The sequence below is a fragment of the Nomia melanderi genome, chromosome 10 (genome assembly GCF_051020985.1).
Source record: "Nomia melanderi isolate GNS246 chromosome 10, iyNomMela1, whole genome shotgun sequence".
Lineage (NCBI taxonomy): Eukaryota > Metazoa > Arthropoda > Insecta > Hymenoptera > Halictidae > Nomia > Nomia melanderi.
The window spans coordinates 2,312,155-2,333,560 of NC_135008.1; the positions used below are offsets into that span (position 1 = coordinate 2,312,155).

Here is a 21,406-nt window from a genome sequence, read left to right on the forward strand (position 1 = left end):
TAGCAAACAGGAAATTTAATAAGACGAAATCAGGACTGATTTACCAATGCTGCAGGAGTTAGCCTAGTTCCCAATAAATAGACCAACGCTCGTTCACGGGTTATCACAGTTTATTTATAATCGTTTATTAACAAAATATTCCATCATCTTATATACATATATCGATAATTCTTGTGAAACCATTATAAAATCGATGCACCGGACTCGGTTGCACACTTAATACAACATCGCGTCAACGCTTTGCGATCCGCGATTCGCGAGGGGGGGAACGAGATTTCCATGAAAGGTTATACCGCCAGAACTGCCGAACCGGAATGGCACCAGCAGCGAATCGCAGAGCGTTAACGGTTCACACAGCGAACAACGGTGTTGCGTCTGCGAGGAGCTTCGGAACGTTCCGTCGAGCCGTTCGCTCTGCGTCGCACCGTTGACGCGATTGAATTTTAATATGACGCGTTCGTCGATTGCACGGTAATAAATAAGCTTTCATCGAAGCGGTTAATATTCTCTGGAACAGTGCTCCTCGAAACGGCAGATTTTTTACTTCCTCCGTTCCGTTTTAAACGTGCCATTTGGGAACCACTGCGATTGACTATCGCGTATCTTCGAGCACCAAGTTTTTCGGAAATCATAAATAACCTTCAACCAATCCTCGCCGTACCGGTTCGCGATTGCTCTCGAGTATAAAAAATACGCGATGATAAGACGCAATGTACATTTTCAAATCAATTATATACACATAATGGTCACGCGAGGCTTGTTCCTCTGTGCTGACGGGGCGGCGGCACGTGTACGTTCTCAGAGCAAGGAGAAACAATAGTTTACGCAACTCACTCCGACATGCTAATCGTCCCGACGCCTGGACTCGAGTTGCAACATAAATACAATCGACGTGTCTATAGCTTAAACTACTCGTTTAATGTTTTGGTATACATTATACTGATCGGATATCATCGTGTCAAAAGGTGATAAAAAGCATCGACGCGATCGACCGTTAATAAATACGATATAAAACGACGCGAGGGCGGGGATCGAGCCGGTTCACGTCGAATCGGATACGAAATTATTTAAAAAAACAAAAACGAAAAGGAATACTCTTCTCCCGTGCGTTGGGTTCGTTTTGTGTACTGATTCCGGAGTAATATCACACGAATCCACTTGTTCGTTTCTCTGCAGGTTCCGTCGGCGAAAATATCCGTCCCCGAGTTCCCGTTAAAGTCTTGGCCTTCTCACCGCCGACCTTGTTTCAAATGAATTGTACAAAAATTCGTATCAAAGTGTTCCTCGCGCGGAAAGTCTATTGCCTAGGGAATCGAATCGCCGTCGTTCTATATGCTCGGGATCTCCGCGGAGAACAGGGGCGCGTCCGACGAGGTGAACGTCGGCGACTTGCCCTCCCTCGCGATGCGAAGCGCCTGGTGAACGGACACGGTGTCCAGCTCCTTTTGATTAGGTTTCTCGTTGTCCAGGCAAATGTCCGCCGCCCTCTTGCCGAACGGCTCCAACACTTTCACCCTGTAATCGACGATCGTCGACACCGGGTTGCCCGTCAGTCTCAGATTCTCCAGGCAGGGCAGGTGCCCGATGTTCTTCACCTCCTCGATCTTCTCGATGCGATTGCAGCTCACGTCCAGGCCCTCCAGCGAGTACAATTTCGAGAAGCTCGACAACGAAGTTAGCTTGTTCTGCGACAGGTCGATGTAGACTATGTAACCGAGTTTCGTATGCAAATCGCTCGGCAACGTTGTGAAGTTGTTCGACGCGAGATACAGTTGGGACAGTCTCGGTAACAAGGTGACGTTCGATATCTCGGACAGGAGATTATTGTTCAACGTTAGACACTCTATGTGCGGCAACAGCTTGATCGCCTCGTCGATCACCTCTATTCGATTATCGCTGAGATCCAGATGCGTCACCTTCAGCCAGACGTGCGAGTCGTTCGCGTTCTCGATGCCTTTGTGCACCTCCTCGCACATCGCGAACTCGACGATGTTTCTGAGCCTCGTGTTGTTCACCGCCAAATGCACCACCGTGTCCCGAAGGTTGCCCATGTGATAGATCTTCTCCACTGGATACTGGTCGATGTTCAGGTCCTCGATATTCCTGAAGCTCGACAGCTCAATGGGAAGGGTGTTCGTGTAGATGTTGCTGGTTCTGTAGGCCTCCGAACTGCTTTCGATTATCAGGCCAGTTAAATGGGAATTGAAGTCCAGAACATGACTGAAGTCGTATTTTATGTCGATCATCTCCATTGGTGGACAAGGTTGCTTCAATCTTTCACTGATCGCGTATAACTGAAAAGAAGTTGCTTGTGTAGGAGTTACATAATTGTTAATGGACTTCAGGAATTTCTAATCACCTGTATAGGGTTGAATTTGTAGGTTTTAGACTTCTGCAGCAGATTGTCGCCTTCAGTGAAAAATTCCAAAGCCATGCTCTGCAGTAGGAAAAATATATCGTACACATGCAGATCCAGGAACACAGCCAATTCTCTGGGCATTGCTTTTTTCAGGTAGTTGTAGACTATGCTCAGATACACCTCCAAGCTTAGCCTGCGTTTTTCCACGAAAGCTTCACACTTGTTGCCGATTAGTTTCTTTGGTGGCAGTATATCTTTCTCTACACAGTGCTCTGTCACAAGCTTGTCGTGTAGCTCCGCAAAATCATTGTACCTGTAACAGTCCATTAGAAGGGAGGTGTTAGCAGAGATACAATCGCATTAATGAACAAGTAAACCATGTAACAATAAATCCACCTCTGACCAAAAACTCAAGCAGGTACTATTCTTTAGAGGTCGAATGTGGAACGTCCGCAAGAAGTAAGTCATCATCCATTTGTTTGGGGAACAGTATATGCTCACCTGTGCTTCACAGTCCATTTAACTGAGGCAATCCCAACCTCTATGCAATAATAAGTGACACCGTCGACGGTGTCCGTGGAGGGAATTTTAATTTGAACGTTTTCCTGATTCAACAAAAGACACGCCATCCTTCAGAGGAGCGAGCTTGACGATCGTCGGTCTGGTACGTGGCAAGGAATGTCACTGTTGTTCGAACGGGCCGAGAGGTTATCCTGGATCCGAGCGAGAGCTGTCAATATCGGCTGTTTTGCATCAGAGGGAGGGACGAGTGTTATCCGTTCGGTGCATCGTACTCTCTTGTTTCTACGGTCGCGTCTTTTTCGCAGATCCTTCTCTCGCAACGTAACGCAATTTCATCCAAGCGAACATCTTTGACAGCGACTCATGATTCCGAAAACGTATACGGTGCCGCCACCTCGCGGTCGTATAGGCAACCGACGGAAACCGGAATCCGAATGTACATGTTTTAACGACTCTTGGTTCTTCGTTTTAATTTCCCGCTGGAATATAACAAAACACGTGTGCGTGCGAGGTGTTTATGAAAATCAAGAGAACACGATTTTATGATTCCTAATTATAATATCTGGAAGGGAGCAGTCGCTATTGAAGAATGCTACTTGTTGCGGTTAGTCGGATCGAGTTTCATTAAGATTTAATCGTGCTCGATAAGTCGATCAATATTCGTAACGCAAGCGCGAAATCGTTATAGAAGTTACGAAAGTTCGTTACAGTTAAAGGATTCCGTTAAATATGCCATTATCTGTTTTTACTCGGTACTTCGCTATCGTTCATTTGCCCCTGACTAATTATAACACTCCGTACACCCTTCGTATCAATGAGTAATTAGTCTTTATATAGAATTATGTCTTTACACTTATTTCTGGAAAGAAGTCAATAACGTTTTAGGTTAAGTCAACCGACTACACGTAAGGGCATTGTTTTATTTTCCGATTATTTTACGTTATCATCCTTTTTACGATGTATTGCAATCATTCTTTCAGCAGGCGATTAAATCGTATTTCCTGATAGAAGAACGTCGAAATGGAAAGCAGACTCTTATCAGGAGCAGAGAATTCAAATTTTCGCCGAACTTCCGGAACGTTCTCCAGAGGTACGTTAGCTTAAAGACTCCATTACTCTTCGCATTTTACATTGCAGGAATTAAACTATATTTACGGAATGAGTCAATGTGATTTATGTTGAATTTTATAAGCAGTATTTGCTAAATCTTTGAGTCGATTTTTATTAACGCAATTATGCAAATATGTGTCCTAATTGTTTATTCTTAACCCCTTGCACTCGATAGGTGACTCACCTGATTTCATGCAGTAAAACTATAAAATTTAATATTTAACCCTTTGCAGACGAAAACTCTTTAAAGTACACAAAGATTGTAACACATGAGGCTAAATTATACATTGAATGCTTAAACAATAGTAAAAAGGGAACTTGATCACTTGCTGTTCAAGTAATTAAATCATTCATTTGCAACTCAGTATTCCAAATGTGAAAATTTCATCTGGCAGAAATGTCGACATTCGTCCGCAAAGGGTTAATATTATACCTTGTATAACTCATCAATTTAAAAAATATTATAATAGTATAATGTCTCTTTCAATTAGTTTCACAAAATATCAATTCTCATTATCTCATCAGAAAATGGTTAAATATTTCTGATGAAAAACTTCCAAGTGCAAAGGGTTAAACTAATTCCTAAGATCTATATGACCGAATAACAATTGCTCTAAGAACAATAGAACAATCTGTACAGTAAGCGTCAGTAAATCTAGCGTTAAACTAGGATGACTGTACATTCGGAAGGTCGTTTTCTGAAATATTCAGAGGATAAACTTCCGGGTGTCTGACTAACGAGCGCCTCCATTACGGCCGCGTTCGTTGCGTTGTGCGAGCGAGATTAGACGCCGATCATTGCCGCCATTCATGCCGATCCGACGTCCTTCGATTATTCCCGGGAACGTGATTTGCACGGTCCTGTTCCGTGACTGGTTTGCAAATTCAAGTTTATTGGTCGCATTCGTGCGGCGCGAACGGTCGATTCGCAATTGGATTTACACAGAGATTCGTAGATTCAAAAGATCGGCCGGTCCGCCTGTGGCGGCGGGTCGCGCGCCGTCAAATGGAAGAACTCGCCCATTCACGGCGGCTCTCATTGGCGACAACCTGTTGCTGCAGTGGCGTAATCAGAATTTCGCCTCGCCGTAGAAAGAGTCGATCTCTGGCCTGTTCCGCCGGTCGTAAAACTGAACGTCGCGCATTATATCTTCCAAAAATGCAAGTCGACTATTCGACGAGGTCTCCGCAGTGGAATTGAACCGAACTAAGTTCTTAACACGCTGACATCGCACGATTTCACGTAGCCAAATGCGCAAAATGAAAACGATGTATCACATTATTTCTTTGAATCGTTTTATCTTTATTGCACGTTTATCTTGCCGATCGTCAATAGATAGCACTTGTAATATAAAAGTATTTGTAAATGATGATCGTTTAATTGACTGAACGATAATCGAACCAGTTAACCGTGTTCAACGAGTATGCTGATCTTAAAGCAAGGTAATACCGACTTTTCCGACATTCAATTATTTATTTTCACAAGGGAACTTGTTACTCTTTATTCTATTTTACTGTTTTATTTTAGTATATACCAGATGCACTGGATGCATACACCGGTCGCAGGTTTCCACCGTATACTCCAAGAGATTTTCAAGCCGAGCTCCACAGTTAACCGGTTAAGCGTCGAACAGTATCAAAACGAAACACAGAAAGACCATTGTGGCGGATACTTTCATTTCCCGTTAAACGCGCCTCACGGACCTTTTGTGCGCGGATAATGCTCGAGGCGAGGATCCCCGCGGTATCCGCAAAACGACCGAATAAAAGCTTTAATGGCTGCGTCAGCTGTAGCCCCGCGAAAGCGGCGCCGCCGATCGCCGGCGATCCGCGCAGATTTTTCGTATCCGCTTCGAATCGACTCGACTCGACTCGACTCTCCGGCGAGCCGAAAATATTCCCCGCGGGCGGCGTCTCTCTAGATCCTCCCGGAACGGTCCGCGCCATTGCGGATCGGCGGACGTTCCATCAAGAACAATGCCAGCTGTAGGTTACCTGTCCGCTCGGGCCCGATTCAGGCCGGGCTCAAATTCATTGAACGGAGCCGCACCTGCTTCTATTTATTTTACTCGCGCTCCTCGTTCCGCTCCGGCCATTTCGGGAATATTTCCCTCTCGAGAAAAATCGCTATCCTCCGAACCGAACCGCGCGAAGCGACGGAAACATCAAGCCTCCGATAAATTCTCCGCGAACCTCCGAACGTTTACGCCACTGCGGATCCGCGATAGCCTGCGATAACGAATAACGCCGTTTAAATCACGCGCAGGTACGAAATGCGAACGACAACTCGGATGCCATTCGAACAGTTTACTTTCCGTTTCGTCTGCATTGATTTCAGCTTTCGCAGCTTCTCTCGTTGCTTCTGATAATCCTTGTAATTATCTGAACATTCCTCGCGGACTAGGTTTCTGTCTAACACTTCTTCCGAAGCTAACCAAACGTTTACGCCACTGCGAGCCCGCGAATCCCGTAAAGATAACGAACGCTCCGCGTCGGATTGGACCCTCGAAACGGATCGTCCGCGTCGACGAGCGTTCAGCCGTGCCCTTGTTGCGCGGAGTCTTCCCGGGAAACATCGATAAGAAGGTGCATTATTATTTCCCGGAAAGCTGGCTGTCGGTGGTTACTCTTCCCGGATTGGAAGCCTTTGAGGATGCACGCGCGAGCCGCCGGGAAAGGAAACGAAGGGAAAGGAGGCGAAAGGAAAGGAGGCGAAATGAAACGAAGGGAAAGGAAACGGGTATAAATAATGTAAAGCGAATCGCAGCCGTAAAGAGAGCCCGTTGGAGGGGGGAGCGGCCGGCCGGTCGGTCGGTTCGCATCGGGACATATCGGCGTGCGCGCGTTTACGCCACTGCAAATCGGTGGATGCTGCGTCAGGAGCAATGGCGGCACTGGCTTACCTGGCCGGTACCTCCTATCCTCCGTCCCCCCTCCCGTCCGTGCCGTGGTCACGTTCCTCAGGGCAACCCGACGAACCTGTTGCCCGTTCTCATCCAGTGTCGTGTCGCTTTCACGGCGGTCGTGCGCGGTTCATCGCGGCGGCTGTTCCGCTTCGTACGATCCACCGGCAGCATCTCACGGAATCCGATCCGCGGAGCGTTCCTCGGCCCCTCCTTGCGCCGCCGAACCGCGGAAAACAGTGCTTTCCCGCGGATAGCTTCGTCTCGACGAGCCGATCGCGTACGGTCGGCCCAGGTGTTGTTCCCCGGTTCGCGAACAGTCCGCCGAGGGATCGCCGCGAATCGGCGACACGGAGAGCTGAAAGCGAGCCGCGAGTCGGGTTTCTCTTCCACTCGGTTGCGAGGTGATCTGTGTTTTTTCGAAAATGACCTCGCCGACTTGGAACCAGTCCCGGAGCCGCGACCGGATCGTTTCGTCGGCAGTGCCCGACCGTGCGCGCGGATCGAAGGGGACCCCGAGGATCGTGTCGTAATCCGATTCCGTCGCGAACGGTGCCCGAGCAGCGTCCCCGCCTCGCCGATCACGCTCTAGGATGCTAGATAGAAGAAGGAACTCGGCGACAGGTTTTCCCAGTTTCGGGTGGACGTTGCTCTCGACGTGCCGCGCGACGCGTCGGTCATGATCCCCTCGCCTCTTGAGCGGGACCGGATGTTCGCTCGATTGAAACCGAACGCCGCGCGGTGAATTCCGAGGCGGCGCGTTACGTGCAACGATCGCCGGGCATTTCCGTGGGAAACTGTTCCTCTCTCGAGCGATCGATCCTCGAACGATCTACCCGCGTCGCGTTAATCGGACGCCGGCCGTGCAACGTTGTCGGATTTTTCCTCGCGTTCCATTAGGAATTCCGCTTTTCCGCTCGCAATCGGGCGCGACGACGGCCGCTCGTTCGCGAGATTTTCAAGAAGGTCCGAACCGCCGGGAAATCGGGAATCGACCGGTTCCCTGCCAGCTGTCGCGTTTTCGCGGTGACGCGATCGCCGGACGTCCTCCGCGGAGGGACTGTTCCCGTACGAGTGGAATCTTGTTGTCGAGAGGCGGGCTCCTCGTGACTCGTCCGGTTTGTGTGTGCGAGGTGCAGTGAAGTAAAATCCAGTGAGTCGTGTGTACCGTTTCTGGACGTCCATTACGACCTCGCTTCGTCCTACGTGCGGCGATCCTGGGCTACGGTAAGCTTCGTACACGCAGCTCGTCGTGTCCTGTAATCGAATAGAACCGGCCGACGCAACTCGTGTCGGTTGTATCGATAAGAATTTGCGGAGGCCTGTCCAAATTTGGGCTCGCGTTTTTCATCGAAGGGTACTAACATGAGTAAACTTATAGCATTCGCGAGCGTTCGCTTTTCGAAACCTACTTTACGATTCTACGCCGCGCATACCACTTTCGATTGTCAACAAGCGTAACAGCCTAGTATCTAGCAAAGGTCACGTAAAGTCGAGATTAACGGAATGTTAAAAATCTCTTCGGCGCGACGCCCGCGAGAAGCGGATCGAATGGAAGACCGGCAGATACGTTTCCCTTTCACGAGGACACTCGAATTCTCTGAAATTTTTCTCCGAAACGCTGTCCCGTTCGTCTCGACCTTTCCACCCGAGGTCTCCGGACGCGTCGACCCCGAAACGGAAGATCCTAGGATGCTCGATCGGCTCGCCGGTCGATTCCCTCCTCGGCAGACGCGAATCAGCGGACAGGGTGATTAAGGAGAGAGGAACGCGTGACAAAATGTCGGGATATTCGGCAAAGCGTGCGCGACACGGCCTCGTGACTCATAACCTCGAGAGAACCGCACGGGCAGGTAGGCATTTCAGTGGTGGGCGGCCTCTCGAATTCTTGTCGTGTCGTTAGCACTCGGCCGCGTTCGCGAGCGCTCGCTCGCTCGTTGGCGCTCGCCCGCCTTGGGGAAACGATCGTTCCACCGTCGATTCAATGAAGAGGCGAACGCCTTTTTGCTCCCAGCGTCCTGCGCGCCGTCGTGGAAGGTATTTTCGGTGACTTTTACGGTCGCCCGGTTCCCCCGGATGAGGCTGATGAAGGAATTAGTCGCTTCCGATGATGTCTGTCGGGTGTTTAGCATGAATGAGACGGAAGGATCTAGCTTCGACAGCTACCCTTTGAAATTTATTGCTTTCCACGGTTTGTAATGGCTCGATGTAAACGTTCGTTGATTGGGAGCGGAGTGGAGTAACGAGTTAACCATAGATATTCTTCAAATGAATCGAGTTAATACGCTCAATGCCACGGAGGTCACTGGTGACCCCCAACCAAATCGAGTTATTTCTGTATTATAAATTATGCTACTGAACGTGCGGTCATAGTAATGCAATTCAATCGAATGATTTAATATATTTTTTCATTTTGTGTATTTTCGTCTAAGAAATACGGCGTTCAACGTGTTAAGGAAGGCCCACTTGTTTTGATAGAATTGTTAGAGGACGTTGATGCCTGGCAAGGGAAATATGTTTATGAAAGCAAATGAGATAGGAATAGTGGAATAGGCCTCTGCTAGATTCAGTGCGTGACTAAGAATAATTGAAGACGTTTGATAATTTAACCCAATTAAACAGTCCTAGACGATTACCATAGACATTAACAAAACTACCGACGTCGAATTGACCCATTCCAGAAACTTTTTGCGATCTAAATTCTAAATACGCTTTCCGAGAGACTTTCAAATTTATGTATTATCACAATACCAGAAAACCGATCGAATCTCGAGTGTTCTACTTCCGACAAAAACTTGAAATTAAGTCACTCCGATTGCTCGGTAGTTTAACTGTTAAACCAACGACAGCTCGCAGCGGGCGATCGCTCGGTCCACGAAACTCCGAGGAACCGTTACGATTAGCGGGAATTTCGGGATCGAGGGATCCGTTTCTAGGGTTGTCGATCTAATCCGAGGACGCTTTGTCGCAGGCCGGGAGGCTCCGATTACGCGTGCCCGCGCAGAAACCGGCGGGCGAGGCGATAAGAGAGGAGAAGAGCGGCGGACGGACGGGGAGGACGCGTCGCGAGGCCGGAGCGGAGGCAGAAGCTGAAACCGCAGCCAGAGGTGAGTGCCCGCTCTCTTCTTCTCGGAATGTTGCGTTTGCTCCCCGCATTCCCGCCGACGAATCGGGTTTATCGGTTTCGCGCGATCCTCCGGGGACCTGCTCCGCGGACCAGCTGCGAATTCGTGACCCGGCGATCGATCGATCCCGTTCACCGACTTTCCCGTGAGAAATATTAGCTTGTCGCAAATGTACCTTACGTTTTCCTGATACAATCGGCGCATAACATCGTATGCCTTACGTAACTTCGATCTATGCTTCCGATCACACCGATCTTACCTTTCCTTTTCCAAAAGCTTCGTCATCTTTTCATCATTTTTGCCGAACGAAGCATTATAACTGGATCACGAAAGAAATTTATAGGACAGTCTAACACTAGAACTACCAGTTAAAATGATTTGTTTGTTTCGCAGTTATTAATACCTTAAAAGCATTGGATATTTGAAATGATTTTGGAAATAGTTTCACTTGAGTACTATGATGAATATCCAGAGAAACTGAAAATAATCTATTGCTAGAATTTTTACATATTAATCGTATTAAATGCTCGGTAGTTCTAGTGCTAATATGTACTTGCTAATGTGCCAAAGTTGCCAAATGTCTCAATACATTCGATCAATTTGGAAGATGGCACTTATGACGTCAGAGGACGTCACTTCACGCTCCTTGCTGTGCATAAGCTCCTCAGAAAATACAATTAGAATCGAATCCGACCAATCAGACGAGAGTGCCAACTTCCCAGCAGTCGGCGGTATATTTTTCCGCTCGATCTTTGCAACGCGCGGAGACAAGGACTCGCTCGAGCGACTATGATCACAGGAATGCGCCGAGTCCTCGCCGTCGCTCCTTTTTCAGGAGGATCGGTCCTTCGCGTATCGATCCCCACCCCCGCTAGCTTTCCCGGCCCCCGACATGTTATTTATTGCCTGGGACTCTCTCGATTCCGAGTTAGATTCGCAGCGTTTCGTGCATTCCCTTTATTCCTCTCTCGCGATTGTAATCGAAGCTTCGATGATCGGAGGATCGTTACGATGATCGTGAATCAGACTCGTTCGTTGTTGCGCTTTTGTCAGGCGATAAGAGTGAGGAGATCTCGGTATACGACGATCAATGTTCGAACTCCTCGATCGGTATCGAAAGTTTGCTGATCGTATCCCGTGCCTTCCATTTTAGGGATTATGGTAGTTAGATTGCGTTTGAGCGTTTAAACATAATTTATGTTATAGACGTTTATTTATATTTTTCCGTTGTCAACACAAACTTCGTTTTTTTCAATATCTCTTTCTTTTTCTTCGCGTTTATCCAAAACAACGCATACACGCATTACACCGATACATATGCACGCATCCATGAAGTTTACATCAATATTAACCTACACGTCTACAATGTTTAATTCAGGTTTTTACCGAATCAAACTTTCCATGCATGTTTTTGTTGAATCTGCTAGGAAAAATTAATGCAGGCTTTTATCCAGTCTACCGATAAGACTTTTAACGCATGTTTTTATTAGATCTACGAAATCTAATTAATGTCCGCCGTGAATGATTACTTTCGCATTCTAAACGGGCCGCGAACAAGATTTCCGACGTTCCGGCTGTTGTCCGCGGCGAATGACGTGTCCCAATCACGCGCGAGGCGCGACATTGTTCCCGATTCGCGCTGAGCGGCCATAAATCTCTGTCCTTTCCTCGTATCGAGCGCGTTATCGCATTCCGCGCGGCTCTAATTCGAATCGGTGACGGTCACCGGGGAAAAATTCGCGTTACGATCTCGTTACGGCGTTTCAGAGAGCATTACGTGGCGCGAACGCGACTCGCGGGGCCGGGGAACGAGCGAGTTCCCGGCCGGCCGGCCCCGTTAAACCCGTTCGAAGATCTCGCGGCAACATCCGATCCCTCTCGATCGGAAGCGATCCATCAATCGGGATTCTACGACGTCCGGGAACGTTTATTTTCTAATCCTTATCTCGACGGCGGGAACATTAAGGTTGCTCTAGCGTGAGATAGCTCGCGTTGCAAAGGCGTCCGCGTAATGTCGAAAATAAATCGCGGCTGAAAATGAAATCCCGTAACGTATTACCCGAGCTACCTTTCTAACGAAATTCGACGGACTATTCAGAGAAGCGAAGATCGATGAGAGTAGAAATTGAATCATCTCAACTCTGAAAAGGTGACGTTAGTGCAAAAATGGTTGCATCTGAAACCTCGATGAATGTTAGATTTATGGAACCCATCAATTTGGAAATTGAATATTTTCAATGTTGCTTCGAATTATGAATTCACAGTATAATTCTCTGTTGCTAATTTCCGAGATTTATGTGAACAAATGTAGCCTTCTAGGAACGATAGAATCAAGTGTAAATTTACCCTTTGGCTCTCAGTCATCACTTGATTTCCTACAGTAAAGCTATAAAGTTTGATATTTAATATTATACTTCGCAAAGGGTTAAAACATTGTAACTATAAATGACAATATCCGCAGCATTAGTTCTCCTATTATTTAAGCAATCGATACATCATTTAGCTTCGTCTGAAGATTTCGTGCTTCAAAGAATCTTCGTCCAAAGGGTTAAAGTTTCTCGCCACCGGAAGCTAAAGAAAACTGACCTTTCCGCCAAGAATACTCGATCGCCGAGGGAACAAAGATAACCGCGAGAACTTCCCAATCTTATTTTCCCGGCTAGGAAGAGGAATCCTGACCGGGTCATCGCGAAATTCGCAGCGTCTTACCCCACTTACCCAGATTCCCTTCGCGACCGGAGCCTCCGGAGACCCCGATCCCGTGGGATCGAGCGTTGTCCTCGAGAAATACCGCGAAGCGTCGTCTATTCTTCCATCGGAACCAACCCCCGACTCGGTCGTGTCGGGACACCGCGACTCGACCCGATCCACTGTTCCCGTTTCACGGTGGAAGCGTTCGGGGCGGTCCGATAACGTCGCACGGTGACCCAGTGTTCCACTCTATCATCACCTTTCTATCTGGTGTTCCTCGGAGAACGAACGGCCGCCACGGCGACGACCCACTTGCCGGAATCGTGTTCCCCGGCGCAGATTTCTGTCGGCTGCAGGGGTTGAAAACAGTTGATATCGGCCCCGCTCCTTGAAACTGTCCCGGCGAACCGTGATATGTGCAGTCGTAACTGTTATCGGTGGACTGTGGATTTTTATGCGTTCATGGGAATTTGGAAGTGCAATACATAGAATGCGTATGGTACAGAGGAATATATAAGATATCTAGAGTTTGGTTTTCATGACATTTGTTAGGAGAAACCATTGTAATTCTGCTATATGTCTATAATTTCTAAGGTCTGATCCAAGGAACATCAGTTTTTCTAAGTACAATCCATAAACCTGCCAAGTCCGTTTATTTAACACCAGGTTCAACTCGTCAACGCCACACATAATAAATTCTACCACCGTTACTTGATTAATATTCACGTCAATTCTGATTGATGCATTTCCACAGATACGTATCCTCGCTTTACTCTCCAAGATCTAACTCAAAAAACATCAATTTTTCCAAGTACAATCCATAAACCTGCCAAGTACGTTTATTTAACACCGAGTTCAACTCGTCAACACCACACACAATGAATTTTACCACCGTTACTTGATTAATATTCACGTCAATTTTGATTGATGCATTTCCACAGATACGTACCCTAGTGTTACTCTCCAAGATCTAACCCAAAGAACATCAATTTTTCCAAGTACATTCTATAAACCTAGTGCTAAGATTTATTTAACACCGAGTTCAACTCGTCAACGCCACATAATGAATTCTACCACCGTCATTTGATTAACATTCCCGTCAATTCTGATTGATGCAATTGCACAGATACCTATCCTAGTGTTACTCTCCAAGATCTAACCCAAAGAACATCAATTTTTCCAAGTACAACCGCAAACCTACTACCAAGTCCGTTTCCCCGGTGATCCAACACTTGCGCCCCGTGAATACCCGTGTTTCCCACGGGTCGTACTCCCAGCCCGAACGAAAGGAGGACCAAGGAGATCCCGAGCTGCGTGGCGACGCGACGAGATCCTTTCTTCCGCGATATACAGGGTACGCCCGACAATGGTTCACGGTCCCGGGTCCCGAGCGCAATTGAACGCGTTCGCTCGCTCGCTCGCTCGCGGCCAGACAACTCACCGTCTCGTTCCGCTTTGATGTTGTGACCGTGCCGCATTCCGCTTTCCTCTCTCTCCTCGCTCCTCTCGATCGCTCATTCTCCGTTCTTCTTCGATCGAGGCTGGCGTGTCCGTTTACACGCTTTCTTGCTCGAGCACAGCCTCCCGACTCATCCCCGGCGCACACTTGCGCTCCTCCGATCCCGCGGACTCCCATAAGATCGTTGGTGACCGCTTCAACCCATTCGAGACAAATTACACGCCAGGTGTGTAACGGACCGCCTAAAAAGACCAATCGCGCGGCCGCGTAATGATAATGGATCTCTGTCATCGGTCGCTAGCGAGAAATTAGCGTACTTTGTTCGGTTAGCCGAAGTTGACCCTTTGCACTCCGAAGTTTCTCAGTAGAAATATTTGAACGTTGATGAGATACAGACGACATTGGTTGAAACTGATTTAACGATAATTCATAGATAAATTAAGCAACGGAGGTGTTTTATTTAAATATTTCACATTGCAATGCAAAGTTTAGTTTAAAATAGTGAATATTCAACTTGTTTTGCTGTATCAAATCAACCCTTTGCGGTTAACAGGTGACTCGGTCGCCAATAGGTTCGAAATTATAGTCTCGTATCGAGAGAATGAATGCAGTGTAGACTGTCTAAGGAAATATCTACGTATTAATCGACTTGATTGCTCGTTAACCTTTAAGTATGCACGAGAATTCGACCTTTAAGCGTAGAACTCTGAAAACCACCGATTAATCCTATACATTCTCGTGGCAACTGATAAACCAATTCATTGGATTCATTCATTTTCCATTATCGATACTATCAACAACGAAGATTTCACTGGTTTCAAAATTTGAGATATTTTATATAGAGGTCTATAACACTACACTCCATACTTAACCCTTTGCACTAGTTTTTCACTAGAAATATTTTAACATTTCCTGATGAATGCACTCTTGAAGTTTCTACAGAGGAATTTCAAAAAGTGAATTTAACTGCTCGGTAGGTTTAGTATTAAAGAAATCTCGAATGAATTCAACGATACGTTTCAACCAGTTGCGTTGACGGTCGAACGAAAAGACGAGACGTCGCTCGACGAACGCGGAGTCCCTGTAAGAGCACGTTCCCACGAAATCGTGCCTGCGATTCGAGAATTCGACCTTAATTCGCGATAGACGCTTTTTCCAGCAGCCGGCGAATCGATCGCGCGCGAATCGCTAGGAACCGTCCCGTCCTCCTCCTCCGGGAGGGGGGGCTGGGATCCGATAATTAAATTTGCACGCTGTTTCCCAGGAACTCGTATCGACATCTACGAATGCGAAACGAGCATTCGGGTCGCGAATTAATTCTCGTCGAGTACCGAGAGTCCCGTTGAACGCTCGCGACTCGTTGCCGGCCATGTTTTCGGGCCAGCCGTGCTCTCGAGCTCGCTCGCTCGCTCGCCCGGCCATCGAGGGTTTTTAGCCGACTTTCCTTGGACAATGGCGGAGAAAAACTCGACGGTGTGTTTACCAATACGAGTGCGCGGCTCCGGAAAAATTTCGACAAGTCAATTTTACTGCTCGTTGGTTACGGTGTGCAGTAATGGTCGCACGATGTTTTATGTTATTCAATTATGCACGATTTCTTCCTATTTGTTACCTTCTTTCTTAACCAGTTAACACTAGGTTTACGGAACTCGTCAATTCGACGCAGATTTAATCGACTGGTTACGGTAGGTAGAATTGTTGAAACTCTGGAACTGTTTTAATGGAAAACCGCACTGCGACTGTTAAATGTTGGAACAGTAGAAAACCGTACCAAAGTCTCGTCGTTTGAACAATTATTGATCGAGAGCTTTCAATTTAGATATTAAAACTTGAGCTCGCCACAACAGCGCGGCCGTCTGTGGACAAAACCCCAATATTCGACTACTTACATAACAAACATTGAAGACTACCAACGCGTTGCTAAGTAGCCTGCTTACAAAACGATTTTCATTTCAAAAATCACAAGTTTTCACAGATCAATCCCCTTTTTCTATATCGGAATCGAAGCGCAAATCCATTGTCATCGAAAACTTCACAATACCCCGTAATACAAAAATACAACCATATGTTCGGCTCTATACCTCGTAACTTTCATCTGAAACATTTGTTCGTACCACTCGTACTTTTTAAGTTATTCAGTTTTCCCCTGAAAACTGCGCTGCACCGTGCACCGGTGGCATTCCGCCGCAAAGAATTAATTTTCCATCCGGTTTGCCGATCGGGAATGCGAAAGAGCGTATCGCAATGGATCTATTTATTCGGCTGCCTGGTCGGAGCGTTCGTCGATTTTATCGAGGTTTTTGCTCGTTTAACGCTCTTATCTTCGTCTATGGGTTTAGCTCCTGTCGCGCGGCGTAACGAACTTTATTCGCCGTCCGCGACGAATGCAGGAGAAACCGGCGATCGTGCTCGGGAGCGACAAGAACGCGCCGCGCTGGAAAAGATATGCGCATAAGCGTGAGCAGAATGAATGTGCCCGCGGAGAAAGCGAACGGAATGGACGAACGAGTGTAACAGACGGCGAGCCGGGAACACGGGCTCGCGGGAAAATTCGTCGGCGACGGCGTATAGAATGAAATTGTACTTTTATTCTCGACGCGACGCGCCGCTCTTCGAGTTCCGTTATCGGTTACCGTTCCGGCGCGTTCTTGCCGGCTGATACCGATCCGGAGACCGTTTAATCCCTTTTGTCGCGACAGTTAGATCGCGTATCATGATTCTCTACCGAATTTGGTTGTCGTTATTCGTTGACTTTCTGTTTCTATGGGGTTTCGGTTTTTTGTTTGGTGGTGAGCGGTTGGGTATAAGATTTTGAGTTTAGAGGACTTGGGGTTTGCAGGGGGACGCGTGGAAGATTGAAATGGGGATGGGGAAGTTGAATGTGGGAAGTGGGAAAGTTGGGAATTGATGGATTGAGAATGGGAAGGTTGAATATTGGAGAATTGAGAATGGGACGATTGAAAATGGAAGATTGGAGATTGGAGAACTGAAAATAGGAAGATTGAAGATTAGAGAACTGAAAATGGGAAGATTGAAAATTGGAGAATTGACAATGGGATGGTTGAAAATGGGAAAATTGAACAGTGGAGAATTGAAAATAGGAAGATTTAAAATTGGAGAACTGAAAATGGGAAGATTGAAACTTGGAGAACTAAAGAAGGGAAGATTGAAACTTAGATAATTGAAAATAAGAAGGTCGAAGATTAGAGAATTGAACATGACAACACTGAAAATTGTACAACTAAAAATGAAAAGATTGAAAATTGGGAAACTAAAGATTGAAAACAGAAGCCCAAGTTCGACGTCTGAAATTTGAAATCTAAAACTTGTGACATACTTGAAACTAATCCAAGCAATTAAAATCGAACCATTACCAAGAGGTTCTGCATACCGTACTCCCCTCGAATCTAATACTCTCTCCTCGTCGATGAACATCCCCTGGCAACACTGGCCTGCACGATCTTCCTTTTTCCCTCGGTTAATCCGGTAAAAATACCGGCGCGGCGGGAACGATCTCGGCTCCGATAAGGGCCGTCGATTTTTTCGCGACTTGTTGGCCAGGAATCACGGATTTCCGGGGGATTCAAAGGATCCCGGATTGAAACCGTTCCAAGATAGTGCCGATGTAGATGGGAGTTAAACCGCACGGTCGGAGATACCATAAGCCATATTGGTTCAGCTCGGATCGAGTCCGAGTGCCGGCGAGCGACAGACTTCGCCGTGCGGATAAACGAAAATTGAAATAGAGTCACGGTTCCTAAATACCGCGGTTAGTTTCCCGCCAGAACGCGGGATGATCGATCGATCTCCATTCTCGGTGAACGGCTCTGGATTTCTAGAAAATTTTCGCGAGTCAGCTGCCAACCGAAAGTAGTCGGGCGAAACTTTTGTACGAAGTTTTCACGTGGAAACGGATGAGCTTCCTGTTTCTGCTTCCGGTTTACGAAACGATCCGAAAGTCTAGTACACAATAACAGTTCGGGAGGGTTGGAACACATTTGTCAATATTCCAACGGACGGTGTTTTCGAATTTTTGTGAAGAATGTCATGGAGTTTATTAGTTTGAAACTTGGTGATTCACTGTGTGTCTACAGAAGATGTTCGTTTTCAAGTGAAAACACTTAGTTTCTCGGTTTCTATGTTTCTTCTTCTAAGGTTCCAAAATTTCAAATTTCCAAAGTTTAAATATTCTAGAGTTTAAACATTCCGAAGTTCAAAAATTTCAAAGCACCAAAGTTCAAAAATTTTAAAGTTACAAAGTTCCAAAGTACCAAAGCTCTAAAGCACCAAAGTTCAAAAACTCCAAAGTTCTAAAGTTCCAAAGCTCCAAAGTTCAAACATTCTAAGATTTCAAGGTTCTGAACTTCCAAAGTTCCAAAGTTCCAAATTTCAAACATTCTAAGATTTCAAGGTTCTAAACTTCCAAACTTCAAAACCTCCAAACTTCCAAAATCCCAAAATTCCAAAGCTCCAAGAACTCTAAGCCCACAGGCTTTCCGAACATGCACACCATCGCAATTCTGTACGAAAAAGTATAAACTAAATTCGATCATTTTAAACCGTCATGGCCAGTGGAGAACCGGAAGGAAGGGATGACGAGTTCCAGTGAAAAAGAAGTCGGTGCACGGAACGAGCCGCCACGGCCGATTGACTTCCCTCTGGATCTTCCGTCGGACGTGGCCGTGCTCCTTCGTAATCCTTCTTCCGCGTCGAGTGATTTTTTCCGAGCACCGTCTTTCCGAGTCCCTGCAATATCCCGTCGACCTCAGAAACTCAGGAACTTCTTCGGCAACAGGCTGCACGCTCGAGTTGCCAGCCACGTGGTCCCATTTACCGCAGGAGCGAGTAAAACGTTCGAAATTGGAGAGGCTCGCGATCCTCGAACATGTTCGTTGGAAAAAGGTGCAGGTTAACCCTTTGAACTCTGTAGGCTCCAATACTGCACCAGTTGTAATATTAAATATTGCAATGAATCTTAAAGAAACTACCCTAAAATTATTCGATCTTCCATCAAAATTTTGTGCTAACAAGGAAAACAAAGATCGGAGAAATGTTGCATTTCTAATTCTCGCTAGGAATACTATAAAAATTGCAGTTGCTGATAGATTAACAACTGGAGTGCTAAGGGTTGAAATCTGACAAGCGACCGACAGTAACTATGTACCACTAATATCAATTTGGAAATGAATTATCTCAATCACATACCTAATGGAGCAAATAATTCGATCTACGAGACACAAGACAGTTAAGGGAGCAATCTTTGCGAATCTTGACCTTTGTACCTCCATTTCATTAGCAAATTGAATGCTGCGTCATTGCAACCCCTAACCAAAGGAAACTATCCTCCACTCGATCACACAATGATTTATTTGGAAACATTGTTGCATTATTTATAATATGGAAAACTATTTTCACTTAATCTATATCATAAATACTGCAGTAACAATAACGTCATTCAATCGAACTCCACACTCCATTCGTCTCATACTCCGCACTTTGCTCCACGAAATCGTGCAGCATTCGAGTGAAGAAAATAGTTTCGACTGTCACGTAGTCGTGACGAGCACCGATCCATCGCGCGTTAAAAAACTTCTCGTTAAGGAACGCTGGAATGAATGAAGCGCCTCCAGCGATGATCGGCCTCATCAAAGGGGGAAAATGATGCAAGCGGCCTGCTAGAGGGGGTGGCGATGACTCATCGGTGAGTCAAGTCGCGAGAGAACCGAAAGAAAATCGAGGCAACGATTCGACTAATAGTCGCGTCGATGTTTGTGCATTCGATAAGCGGCGTTTGAAAAAGGCAACGATCTCGTAACTCAGTCCGAGAGGCAATATGGAAGATCTACGGAGGCGCAGCGACAGCGGCACGCTTTCGTATTTCATGCGGAACAGGTGGATATTGCTCTCCATGTATCACCGGCGCGGCGTTCCCGGTTTACCTTCAATCGCTCGCTCGCTATTTATTTCATCGACGCTTTTCGTTCCTTTTTCGCTATATTTGTGGCTCGTACGTCGCTCTTCCAGTAAGGGAATTTGACGTCTTTGAATACACGTTTCGCTGTGTTTACGAGCATGACACCATCTTTCTCAACTCCGATGCGGCTGCTTTGTCATCACGTCCCGTGCCGGATCACTTTAAGACTTTCCCTTCAGGCCGTATGGAGCATACGACCCACATTTTTACAATCGACTGAAATTAACCCCTTAACAGTTTTTTTTAAAAGAACCGGCGAAAGAAATCAATTTTGATATACTGCGCTTTTGTTCCATGGAAAATCTATATTTTATTCTTGAATAAGTAAGTGTTACAGCTTACAATCCCATACCGGCTAATTTTCGGAGAACTGAGAAAAACTCAGATATCATATTGTTATGTAATATATTTTAAATAGACAATCAATTCGAATCAAATGTTATATTTTTTTCAATGCTGTAGTAATTAGCGAAGTTGCACAGCTAAGTGTCTTTATATAAAAACGAGATTTCTCGTTACCGGTACGCAATGTGTTAAGAATGTGCGTATTATGTGTGTGTGTCTGTGTGTGTGTGTTGTGTATTCGAGGACTGCTCTGCGATGCCGCGACGTTTTCGACCGAACGAGGCAAAAAGAGAGAGGCAGGTCGAAAGTCAGTCGGTGACGAGTGCCTGTGCGGAGACGAAGTTTTTGACGACGACGAAATAAATCCTGATACTCGTGGCCGCAGCGTCTCGTTGGAAGAAGGAGCTATCGGCGGCCAACGGAGCGTAGCGTTGTCGGTGCCATTACCGTTTCGGATCCCCGGGCAACCGTGCCTTCCGAACAATTGCGCGGGGAGATAAGATGCGAGAAGAAATTGAGCGGCTTCGCTAAAAAATGCGTCCACCGTTGGGAAGAGTGGATTACCGGAACGGGGGAGGATAAAACATAGGGCAAAGACGGTCGGCTGTAAGTTGCGGTGAAGGGAAGACCTCTTCGCGGTTGTAATACGGCTTCCGATAGGGTTCGACTCCTCGTTCGGCGTTCCTTCTTTCGCGGCTCGCTTTTTCCCTGCCTTCTTTTCAACACCGATCGCCGCCCGTGCGATTTAACTGCGCGAGAATGTCCCGGAACTGTTAACACCTCCAACAATGTTTCAACCTCGCGATGAAGATTTTAAATGGAATTCGACAAGGGTGAAAATGATTTAATTAACGAGAAGCATTTTTGCAAGGTAATGTTTCCTCTAATTTTTAAGGGAAGCGAATACACCACGTAAAC

General features: G+C 46.5%; 2 protein-coding genes across 3 annotated transcripts in view; one reads left to right on the forward strand and one right to left on the reverse strand.

The window, feature by feature from the left end:
• Positions 1-92: 92 nt before the first annotated feature.
• Positions 93-3,010, reverse strand: LOC116433213 (nischarin). Its single transcript, XM_031991064.2, has 3 exons — positions 2,861-3,010; positions 2,360-2,672; positions 93-2,294 (listed from the first exon to the last, which is right to left on the reverse strand). Exons 1-3 carry the CDS (start codon positions 2,986-2,988, stop codon positions 1,329-1,331), a joined length of 1,407 nt encoding a protein of 468 aa, XP_031846924.1. The 5' UTR covers positions 2,989-3,010; the 3' UTR covers positions 93-1,328.
• A 277-nt stretch (positions 3,011-3,287) lies between these two features.
• Positions 3,288-21,406, forward strand: part of LOC116434683 (uncharacterized) — a 294,137-nt gene continuing 276,018 nt past the window's right edge. Inside the window, exons 1-2 of one of the 2 annotated variants that reach the window (XM_076371565.1) lie at positions 3,288-3,485; positions 3,862-3,971. In XM_076371565.1, the coding sequence (XP_076227680.1) occupies positions 3,471-3,485; positions 3,862-3,971 (125 nt within the window). In that variant the 5' untranslated portion in view covers positions 3,288-3,470. Of the gene's footprint in view, positions 3,486-3,861; positions 3,972-7,002; positions 8,122-9,865; positions 10,002-21,406 lie in introns of those variants that run through there. The other variant, XM_076371566.1, reaches the window with a different exon arrangement.